At 56.5% G+C, this 11,466-nt stretch overlaps 1 protein-coding gene across 1 annotated transcript in view; it reads left to right on the plus strand.

Annotated features, from left to right (window-relative positions):
* Positions 1–11,191, plus strand: part of Rab11b (RAB11B, member RAS oncogene family) — a 12,874-nt gene extending 1,683 nt beyond the window's left edge. The window contains exons 2-5 of the mRNA XM_015503755.2: positions 7,930–8,125; positions 9,170–9,363; positions 9,622–9,702; positions 10,192–11,191. Coding sequence (XP_015359241.1) covers positions 7,930–8,125; positions 9,170–9,363; positions 9,622–9,702; positions 10,192–10,337 — 617 coding nt within the window. The 3' untranslated portion in view covers positions 10,338–11,191. The remainder of the gene's footprint in view (positions 1–7,929; positions 8,126–9,169; positions 9,364–9,621; positions 9,703–10,191) is intronic.
* The last annotated feature ends 275 nt before the right edge of the window (positions 11,192–11,466 follow it).

An 11,466-nucleotide genomic window follows, 5' to 3' on the forward strand; every position in this document is an offset into this window, starting at 1 on the left:
CAGTGGGAGAGGCCGTTAGGGGCGGGGCCTTCGGGGGCGGGGCGGCCTCAGGATTTGGCGGGCCGGACCGGCTTGAAACCGTATTTCGGGTTGGGGGCGGGGCCACTAGAGGTAGGGCCGGGAAGTGTGGGCGTGGTAGAAGGTAGATTGGACCTGGGCGTAAGGGGGTGGAGTTCTCGCGGCTAAGCCAGATTGGGGGATAGTGGGGGCGGAGCCCCGTAGGGAAGGGGCGGACAATGGGGGCGGGGCCGAGTTGGAGGCAGGGAGATGGAGAGGAGTGGATCCCTAGATAGGAGCGCGGATCAGAGTTAGGTGGAGGGGTGCTTGTGTGTGCAGCACCAATTCATTCCCTTAAATCTTAACAACTCTTGATAGCACTGACCCAGTACCTGCACTTTTCTGAGCACTTTATATTAATGAATTCATTTAAATCCCCACTGCCCTGTGAAGTCGATATTACCTGGCTTTTCTTTTAAATTAATAAGGGTTGGAATAGGATAGAATCCAGGCCGGTTGTGGACTTTACCACTTAAGGAATGAGTATTGGGGAACTTGCAGTCTGGATCAGGGATTTGATGTTGTCAGACTTCCTCCCCCAACATACAGTGATGACTTAGGCCCTTGTCAACCTGCAGATCTTCCCCACCTGGGGACCCAGGGCTCTAGGCATATTGTATGAGGCTTAGGCAGGTCAGGCAGCCATTGCCTGGTGAGACTCCATGTCACTGGAGTCCTTCATTTCTCAGCTGGACAGGTTTAGGGGTCATTGGCTTCTTGGCACCTTGTGTGCCACACTGGACTTTGGCCAGATCCTCTGCTGGGCTCCCTGGCTGAAAGTGGCTGCCCTTGAGAACTACCTCCTGGGCCCATAAGGCACCTTTGCCCTGCTGCCTGCTGTTTGAGTGGCTACTAGCTATGGACATCTTCCCCTTATTGGGGGAGCCTGGCTGTACCTGGGAATGTGTTCTGTTCCTAATGGCAGCCTTGGCTGACCATGGTGTCTGTGACAGCATCTAGTATCTTGGATTTGTGGAGAATAGAACAGGTCATCTTACCTATGGGATATCCAAATATCCTTGGCAGTGGGGGAGAGTGCGCCTCTTTAAAGATCCAGAGTCATCACAGAGCACCATGATCTACTAGGGGCTGCATGCAGGCTGTGTGGTCAGCAGGTATATGGCCTCTGATCTCACTCCAAAAGCAGAGGGTAGCTTTGGAAGGTTTTTGGAGATCTGCAAGACCCTCTGGTGACAGGTGGATCAGACTCCAGTCCTGCTGCAGCATCCCCACTTAGCCCACTCTATGGCAGCTGTTCTCAGGTCCAGGTTGCACACTGACCCACATGTGGCCCTCCTGAGGCAGGGGACTTTCCTCCTAAGTTACTCTATCCAGATGTCTGTGGCCATTCCTCACTTGTTATTTTTGACCTTTTGTTGTTATAAATAACCTAGCTCTGATTGTTTGCCTGAGTTCTCTTTTTGCCCTTTGGGTTATTTCCTTGATGTGTGTTCCCATAAGTACAGTTACTGGGTCAGGGGCAGCAATGCAACAGACATGTGGTTCCCGGGACTTGTCTCCAGAGCCTGCTTCCTGGAAACACTGATCCAGCTTCTGCAGCAACTGGCACGGGGGAATGCCCGCCTGCCCCGCTGCCCTCCCCCACTGGCCTCCTTTCCCTGAGCAGAGCAGGTGTCTTGTTGACCTTCTCAAGCTGGATGGGAGCAAAAGTCTAACTCACAAGGTCAGCATTTCCCATTGTGCCCATCCCAGGTCTCCCCTTCACAACTTGTATCCTGTCCTGGGACCCTCTCTGTTCTATTTCAATGTTTGTCCTCAAGTCCACTTTTTTTATTATTTATTATTTTTTTGTAGTTGTAGATGGACAGACTATCTTTATTTTTATTTGTATGTGGTGCTAAGGATTGCACCCAGTGCCTAGCACATGCTAGGCAAGCGCTCTGCCACTGAGCTACAACCTCAGCCCCCTAGAAGTCTTGACAAAGACCAACTTTGTCATCTTGTGGCTCTCCAGCCCTGCCCGCTGTGGGGAGCCTTCCTGGAGGCAGAAGGGACAGCAGTTTCTATCCCCACTCCTGTGGCAAGCCAGCCTTCTCCTCCTTCCACCTCCCTACACTGGGCTTTAGTTGCCTTCTGCTGGCTGGGTCCCTGACAGGGGGCCACACTTTTCTTGGGACCCTGGCTGCCCTCTGTTCAAGAGGTTCCCTGTCCCCCACCTTATTTTTTGGCAGCCACATCACAGGTTAGCTCCCTTGACCTCAGCAGCCAAGGCCAGCAGGTCCTGCAAGTGGCCACCATGTGCTATTTGTTTTCCTCCTTGAACATTCTCCCCCACAGGAGTGAGGTTGTTTATTTGTACCTAATTATAGATCTTCACATTATCACTCTTAACATTTTATCCTCCCAGCCGTGACTATTTCCCCAGCCTGTTGATGGATCCCTGGAGGTACCCCTCACTTCTCCTCTGATGGACACTGGAATGCAGGGTCCATAGAGGGAGCATCTGTGTCCCCAGGGGCCATTGAGGCCCTCCAGGGGTCCTTTCCCTAGAACTTCTGGCCAATCAGTGCTCCACCTGACCCTTGAGGACATGGGTCATTTGGGAAGCTGGCAGCAATGGCCCGGGCCCTCTCCTTTGGATTGTGTCCACCCCTGCTTGAGGAGGGAGGTGGTGGTCCCCAGGGAACAGGCTAACTTCAGGGCTTGCTCTTCTCTGCTGAGTGCTCCTGAGGTAGCTTGTGGTCCTCCAGCCTGGACAGGGCCCTTATCAGGCCTGCTGTTCTGGTTGCTGCTCTGGGATCCAAACACTATCTTCCCCTATTTGGATTGAAGGCCCTGCCAGTGTCCTGGCTTTGGATGCCTGTCCTCAGAGAATAGCTGAGGCAAGAATGCTTCCCATTGCCAGCCATGGGGTCCAGGATGGTCCAGGCCCTTGTCCCAGAGAAGGGGCCCTCTGAATGGCTACTCAGTCTGCCTGAGTGCCTGTCTGGGCCTCTGGGGTGCCACACTGTCACGGGGCAGGCCAGTGCATCCAGGGCTTTCAAGAGGTTCCAGCTCTTTGTTTTTGCCAACAGGGTTTGCCTGCTGGACGAGCCAAGTGACGTGTCCAGGGGGACCATTTCCCGGCCAGTGAAGCCACCAACTTCTTTGGAAATGCTGGGGGCCATGTCCTCAAGGGCTCTTTATTTCCCCAACACAACAGATCATTTGTACTCTTGACAATGCCATTTCATTGCCAGCCTGCACCCAGGGTTGGGCGCCTCGGCCATCTCTCTGCATCAGGTTCCCTGTGCCAGGGACTGCTGAGGCCATCCAGCCACTGCTGTTCACCTGGGCAGTGACTGGTTGGTCTTCATCCTGCTCTGAGTGACCTTGGACTAGGGACTTGGGCACTCTGGGGTGAGCGTCTGAGCTGTTTAGTGGGATATGGGTATTTACAGATGGTCCCTGGGAACTGGAGAAGCTGAGGTCTGCAAGGTGTTTAGGAGCCAGCCTGGCCCAGGGTGTGAGGAGCCTGTTGGCCAGGCTGGGGCGGGACTCACGGGGCCCAGGCATGAGCTGGGGCGAGGCTGGGAAGGGAGTGGGCAGTGGACAGGGCCTGAGTTTCCTTCTCTGTTCCTGAGGACACGAGGACTGTGAGGAAAACTCCTGGTCAGGCTCTTGTGGCCAGCAGGGGAGGGAGGTGAAGGGCAAGTGGTGTATACCGTGGTCCCCACAGCGAGTCCAGCCTGGCGCTGAGTGGCCTGGGCCTGGGAGCCGGTTGTTGCCCTCTGCATGGCTGCAAGCCCAGGTATGGCTCTAGCTCTCCATCTTTCTCTGATCTTGGCAGTCTTGTGCTCGGCACCCACATTCGCAAGAGGATGCTGGCACTGTTGTCACATGTCTTGTGGGCCAGGCCATGTGATGATCTGAGGGAAAGTAGAGGCCTGAATTCAGGGGTCCTGGAGGATGAGCAGGAGTTTGTCAGCTGCCCTAGAGCTGGGTGTGGTGGGAGCTGGAGAGAGGGCAGGCTGAGGTACCTGGGGCCTCAGTGTCCCACATGAGGCAGAACCAAGACTCTTGAGCCATATCCTGGGGTGGGGGTGAATAGTCAGTGAGGACATGAGCTGGGATGGAAAGAATTCAGGCCTTGACTCAGAAGATCTGGGTTCAAATTCACCTGGTTGTTTCCTAGGTCCGCAGCCCCAGATGGGTCATTACTTGGGAGACATGGTTGGGAAGTGGGGGCAAGCCCACAGATACGCACAGGTTTAGACTCTTGTTGTCTTATTCCTCTTACCATGTGTTTTGGGCTTGTCATTCTGTGTCTGAGCCTCAGTTTCCTCTTCTTTAAAATGGGCCACAAGACTTGTGTGGTGACACACCAGGAACTACCTCTGCACATTCTCTTGGAAGGTTCTTTTTGTTCTTGTTCTTATTATTCTTGGCTCTAAATTGTCCAGTCCAAAGAGGGTGCTGGGTCAGGTTGTGGGGAACTGCCTGATCTCCCCGTCCTCATCTCTGGCCCAAGGGTGCGACCCTGGGCGTTTTCCAGGTGTGTGGGGGAAGTCTTAGATAAGATAGTCTGCTAGGCTCTGCCAGCCTCTTTGCCATTTGTTGGTGCTTACTGTGTGCCAGACTCTGCCAGGGCCTAGAACTACAGCAGGGAACAAAACTGTCTGAGATTCCCGCTCCTGGGGCAGACTGGCAAATGTGAGAGGGTGACAAGAGTTCTGGAGGAAACGTTGGGATGGATAATGGGGAAGTTTGGCAAAGTGAGGTTTACTAGGGTGGCATGGAGGTCCTTCTGGACCAAGCAGTGTCGAGGGACCACATGAATAAATTAAGTAGGGAGCCAACATGGTGCCTGGGATGTGTGGTCAGGCAGAGGGAGAGCCCATGCAGAGGCCCTGAGGCAGGACTGAGCCTGGTGTGCTGAAGGAAGCAAGAGTACAGTGAGCAAGCTGGGTGTTGTGGTGCACACCTGTAATTCCAGCAGCTTGGGAGGCTGAGGCAGGAGGATCACAAGTTCAAAGGCAGCCTCAGCAATGGCGAGGCCCTAAGCAATTCAGTGAGACCCTGTCTATACAAAATACAAAATAGGGCTGGGGATGTGGTTTAGCGGTCGAGTGCCTCTTTTTTAATCCCTGGTACAAAAAAAAAAAAAAGAGAGAGAGAGAGAGAAGAAACTAGTACAGTGCGCAAAGGGGAGAAAAACAGGCTAGGGTGAGCAGGGCAGGTCATGCAGGGCCTCTTGGGTCCCAGGGAGGACTTGGGCTTTACCTAAACTAAGGGAGGTGGACGGAGACTGTTGGGACTTGACTTGGGAAGGCTCATTGGCGCCCTCCTGTGACCGTGAGGAAAACAGGCTTTGGATGAGATGAGAGTGAATGCTGGGCCACCAGGGAAGGTGCTTGCTGGCTTTGCCCCTCAGGGAGAGAGGACAGTGGCTTGAACTGTGAAGGTGGTAAGAAGTGGCAGGAATCTGGAGACACCCACACAACTTTTCACCAACTATTGCATTCAGATAGAAAAGCACTCATGTGAGCGCATAGCTCAGTGTGTTTCCACCCGCTCACCCCCGCCCCAACCTGAGTAACCAGGCAGATGCAGAAGCAGAACGTTGCCAGCTCCAGAAGTGCCTGTGTCGTCCTTGCCCTGGTCCTGTGTTGAAGGGGCTGCAGGAGGCAGCCTAAAGTGTGCGACAGAGAAAGGGATTGAAAGGGCTCCGGGTGTTTGGCCCAGGCACCCAAAGGCCCCAATCTCCATTAGCTGAGATAGGGAAGGCTGGGGGAGGTTTGGGGGTGATCAGGAGTTTAGCTCTGCTGCACTGGCCTTGAGGGGCCCATGAACCCCAAAGAGATGTATAGGCAGAAGGCAGGTCAGTCTGGGCCTGCAGGAAGAGAGGGGAACGTAGGAGTTGCCAGCACGTGGGCCTGGACAGGGTCACCTAGGGACCAGATGTGGACACAGAGGCCAAGCCCTAGGGCTCCCTGATGATTGCAGGCCAAGGGGGATCCTGCAGAGGAGACTGGACAGGAGCAGCTAGCTATAATATGGGGGGTGGTGTGAGGGCCTCGAGTCCCAGGAGGCTGTGGGAAGGAGGACTCATGGAGAGGTAGAGGCAGACATGTGCCCACTTCAGGTCCCAGAGGAGCTAGGAGGACAGGACCGGGAGACAGTGAGTATGGACAGTGCCTTCTAGGGGTTTGGAGCCAGAAAGGAGACAATTAGGGTGTTGCTTACAGCAGGAAGTGGGGTCCGGAGACAATCTCAGGAGGAAGAATTACCAGCATGTGACCACAGCCGTGCACCTTGGCCCAGGGGAGCCGGACGGCCTGGTGACCTCTGGGCCCTGTTCCCTCAATGGGGCAGGACTCCCAGGAATGGTCTGGGGTCCTCTGTGTCAGCCAGGGCTGACAGGCTCAGCCTGCATTCCTGCACCTTACCACACTCAGCAGGGCCTGTGGGCTCAGCCTCACTCTGTGGCCCGCTCATGCTCCCTCTCCTACTCTCCAGGGCTGGGATGACCAAGCCTGCAGCCCCATGACTCCACTGGGTAGACCCACCCTCAGGTGCCCGGGTCCAACGCTCACACTTGGGGCCTGGTTAGACCGCTTCTTGTTTAGCTCGAGAGCATGTGTACACACATGTGCACGCCCTGATCTTCCTTGGCAAAGAACACCCTGGGTGTGTTGAAAGCCTGCTCAGGCCCTCTTGGACCATCTCCCATGGTGCCACCCCAAAGCTTGGGCAGTTGGGTCCCTAGAGGCAGTGCTTCGATGGCTGGGTAGGACGTACTTTACAGCCCGGCTAGCCTGTGCTAGCGGGCTCTCAGGGCTCTTGCTCCCGGTGTCCTTCAGCCTGCATGAGGCAGTCCTGCTGTACATCCTGCCTTCCCTGGGGTTGGGCCTCACATCCTGGGGAGCAGTTGTGTCCCTTCTGGACACGTGTGCATGTTAATGAGCTGCCCCAGCCACAAGCAGGTGTGGGCTGGGCTGGGCGGAGACTCTCCCTCCTCTCTGGCCACCAGAGGGAGCTGAAGGAAGTTGTGCACACTTGTGAACTTGAGGACATGCACATGCACAGCCTCGAAGACCTCCCCTTGCACCAGGGGCTTGGCCAAGAGCATGCTGCAGCTCAGCAGAGCGGTCCTAACATGGGGCTGACCCTTTTGTGTCGCATCCAGTGGGCACATTCCTGTTCCACATGGGGTGGTTGGTACTGGAGCTAAATGTGGGTTCGCCTGCCGCAGCTGGAACAGTACAAGCATGGCTGAGGGATGGCTTTTCATTACTCTCACTTAAAGCATCAGATGCAGACCCTCAGGTAAAATCCCTGCAGAGTCTTGATCCCTCCCATGCCTGAACCAAAACCACCACAGTAATGACAACTGCTTACTCATGTCCCTTCCTCTGTGCTACACACTGACTGGGTCCTGACCCCAGCTGCTCTCTCCCTCCTCCTAAAGGGCCTATTACTGCCTACATATTCACACATGTAGAAAAGGTGGCCAGAGAGGTTAAGTGACTTGCCTAAGGCCACACAGTTCCAGAGCTTTTTCTAGTCATTCCCAGTAACTCAGCCACCAGGCTGCAGGTGGAGGTTTGAGACTTGTTAGGTTTCCATCCCCCCTGCCTATCGGGTTGCCTGGTGTGTCCCTGTGACCAGCTGGAATGGTCATCTTGAGGATGAGACAAGCAGAGATGCCCTGTTCCCACAGGCTGTTTCTGAAAAATGGAAGCCTCCATTCACTTCTGCATCAGTTCCTATGGTACCCATGGTGATGGGCTCCAGGCATCTCCAGCTCCTCTGTGTCACTGGCTGCCACATTTGTATGGTGCCCAGGGAGCTGCCGTGAAGGTTCTGTGGGTGGATGTGAAGGTCACATGGGGACTCAGATCCTCAATCTCCTCTTTCCCTGCCCCCAAGTGGTGCTCATCGGGGACTCAGGCGTGGGCAAGAGCAACCTGCTGTCACGCTTTACCCGCAACGAGTTCAACCTGGAGAGCAAGAGCACCATCGGTGTGGAGTTTGCCACCCGCAGCATCCAGGTGGACGGCAAGACCATCAAGGCGCAGATCTGGGACACAGCCGGCCAGGAGCGCTACCGTGCCATCACTTCTGCGTGCGTATTGGGCTGGGGCCTGGACATAGCATGGGCATGTGGAATGTGGGCATGCAAGGGTGTGTAGGAGTTGGGTGAGAGAAGGGGTAAGCTCCAGAGATCAGGGACACCCTGGACACTGCCCTCAGATGCCCCCAAGAACTGTAGGACTTTCAGCAGACTGGTGTCCAGCCTTGACCACCCTTTGATACTGGGTTTACTGCTGGCGGCACAGTGAGAGTCTGGCTTGGACCACTCCACTGTGTCCTCACCCTAGTGCTGCCCACTCAGCTGGTCCTGCCTGGCCACCTTCTCCGTCTTCCTGAGGCCTAATGGCCATCCAGGCTCATTCAGGCTGGGTGTGATGGTCATGCCTGTTACCCAGCTACTAGGGATGCTGAGGCAGGATGGTTCCAAATTCCAACCCAGCCTGAACAACTGAGCCTGTCTCAAAATAAAGAACAAAAGGGGCCAGGCATGGTGGTGCGTGCCCGTGATCCCAGTGGCTCAGGAGGCAGAGGCAGGAGGATCACTAGTTCAAAACCAGCCTCAGCAACAGCAAGGTGCTAAAGTAAAAAGAACATTAAAAAGAAAGACCCACCAGGTTGCCTCTTCCTGGCCCCTCCCAGCCCCCTGCGGTTCCCTGCACCCTCACTCCTTCCATCCCTCACTGTCCTCTGGACTCCCTTCACATAGCTTTGTCACTTCCCCATCCTTTGTCCTCCAGGCACCCACGAGTCCCTCCTCTCCATGGTCCAGCCTGTGGGCATCAGAGTACTTGCCCGGCAGTGGCTCTTTCCTGCACCATGGCTCCTTCCTTCTTCCCTTTTGTCGGTGACCTCATTGTTTCCTCTAACACCAGACCCCCAACTTCCTCCCCAAGTCCCCACGTCCTGAGCTGAATCTGGGGGACAGAGCTGGGGCCTCAAGACCTAGGACCCTCAAGGTCAAGATGGCTGCCCCTCGGCTGGGCCCTGTACACAAACTGAAAAGCCACTGCTTGCCCGGGTTCCTGAGACCACTGCTGTCCATGGAGCCCGTGGCTCAGCTGGACCTGCCCCACAGGTACTACCGCGGCGCAGTGGGCGCGCTGCTGGTTTATGACATCGCCAAGCATCTTACCTATGAGAACGTGGAGCGCTGGCTGAAGGAGTTGCGGGACCACGCAGACAGCAACATTGTCATCATGCTGGTGGGCAACAAGAGCGACCTGCGCCACCTGCGAGCCGTGCCCACTGATGAGGCCCGTGCCTTTGCAGGTAAGGCATACTGGGGAGTGGCAGGGCCATGCCCAAGAGGGGCTGAGACTCAGGCTTCATAGGCATCTGGAAGGCAGGCAGTCCCACGTGTTGACTTCCATGTCACAGCCCCGTCCTCACCTCCCTGAGGAGTGGACCTCTTGGTCCTGTCTGCTCAGCACCAGCCCGTCACGTCCCAGGCCAGGCAGTTGTTAGGCAGGTCTCCCGGGAGCCAGACGTACACACCCACTTACCCAGGCAGTATTCTCTCTGTTCCAGAAAAGAACAACTTGTCCTTCATTGAGACCTCAGCCTTGGATTCCACCAACGTAGAGGAAGCGTTCAAGAACATCCTCACAGGTGGGCCTGGGGCTAGGTGGGCTCAGGGAGGCCGCTGGCCGTGCGGGTGCAATGCAGCCCCTGGGCCTTCGCTTTGTAACCTGCTTGTCAGTCTGGACCTGAGGACAGATGTGGCACGTTCTGTGGATCAGGTCCTTGCTAGCACACAGGACACAGACTCCCTTGCTCAGTTCCCCTGAGTGGGTCCTGTTGGGGCCAGCAGAGGGGGCAGTGGCCTTCCAGACCTCCTTGGCTCCTAGGAGTTTGTTTGAGAGGGCAGGGGAGGGCTCTGATGTCTGGAAACAGGAGCCTGGGCTGGCTGTTACCCAGCACTGGGTCAGCTGGCAGGAGTCCCCAGAGCCCAGCTCTTGTCACTGTTACCCTTGTGTGATGGAACACACGGGGCACAGTGGGGGCCTTCGAGGGGACAGTGAGCCTGAGTCCTTCAGGGAGGCGGTTGCCTTGGACAGACGCCCGTGGCGCATTCACTCTGCATCCTCCCTATTGCAGAAATTTACCGCATCGTGTCGCAGAAGCAAATCGCCGACCGTGCAGCCCATGACGAGTCCCCCGGCAACAACGTAGTGGACATCAGTGTGCCGCCCACCACGGACGGACAGAAACCCAACAAGCTGCAGTGCTGCCAGAACCTGTGACCGCCCTCCGCCACCACCCCAGCGTGCGTGCACGTCCTCATCCTCAGCCTGCTCCTCACCACGTCCTCCCGCCCCTCTCCCGGTCCTCTGTGACCAGCTCAGTCCCACCCTCCAAGTGAGCTCTGCACGCCAGCCAGAGCCCAAGAAGAGCAGGAGTCGGGTGGCACCTCCCATCCTGCCCGAGGAAGCCTAGAAGCCCCTGCTTGCTGCACCTGCTCTCCTCGGGTCCCTGTGGGCGTCTTGGCAGGGTGGGGAGGTTGGCAGGATGGACAGGGCCGGCCGGAGGCAAGGAGGACCAGTGGATGGAGCCGACTTCTCTTTCCCACAGCAGACTCCAGGGAGCCGTCACCTCCCTCCTGATCTGGCCAGTTGGCCTCTCATCCCTACCCAGAACCCCCCTTGGGCTACTGGAAGAGCTTGGCAGCGCAGACTGGGCAGGCAGACGCTCCCAGCTCTCGGCCTCCTGCCTGCTCCTCCTGCACAGCCAGCGCCAGCACGGCACTACCACTCTGGGCGCGCGACTCCAGCTCCCGCCTGTAGATTTACACTGGGAGGAGACCCTCGCCTTCTCACCCTCCTCTTGCACGCAGCGCGCTCTCCCCCACTGCCCGTCCTCCCTTCTGTCTTGTCTCCCTGTCTGGTCAGGAACCTGTTTGCAAGTGAAGCAATATCTCCGTGTTTTGTATATACAACCGCTCTTGTAGCCTTTGGTTTTTGTTATTGTAGAGAAACACAGATTCTTTATACACTTTGTAAGATTTACGCCAAACCCCAGCTCTCGATCTCTTATTCTCCCTGTGGCCCCTGCACTGTTGCCCGATACTAAATGTATAAGCCGACTTCCTGTACAGAAACCTGCCACTGCGCCTCTGTCTTCTTTCTCTCCGCCAGGCAGCACTGCTGAGCGAGCCAAGGTCGCTTCGCGTCCCCCATGGCAGGCTGGACTTCCCTGGCTCAACTCATGGGGAGCTTAGGAGACCAGGCCTGAACCCTGGGGGGCTGTTGGGCCCAGTACCTGCAAGGGCAGTTTGGAGGCTCACGTGGCCATCAGTCCTGGAGTAGGGTGAGCCTCCTCTCGGCTGCCCCTGTAGCAGGGAGGAAGGCTGGGGGCCGTGGCCCATGGCGGGTA

The sequence above is a fragment of the Marmota marmota genome, unplaced genomic scaffold (genome assembly GCF_001458135.2).
Source record: "Marmota marmota marmota unplaced genomic scaffold, marMar, whole genome shotgun sequence".
Taxonomy (NCBI): domain Eukaryota; kingdom Metazoa; phylum Chordata; class Mammalia; order Rodentia; family Sciuridae; genus Marmota; species Marmota marmota.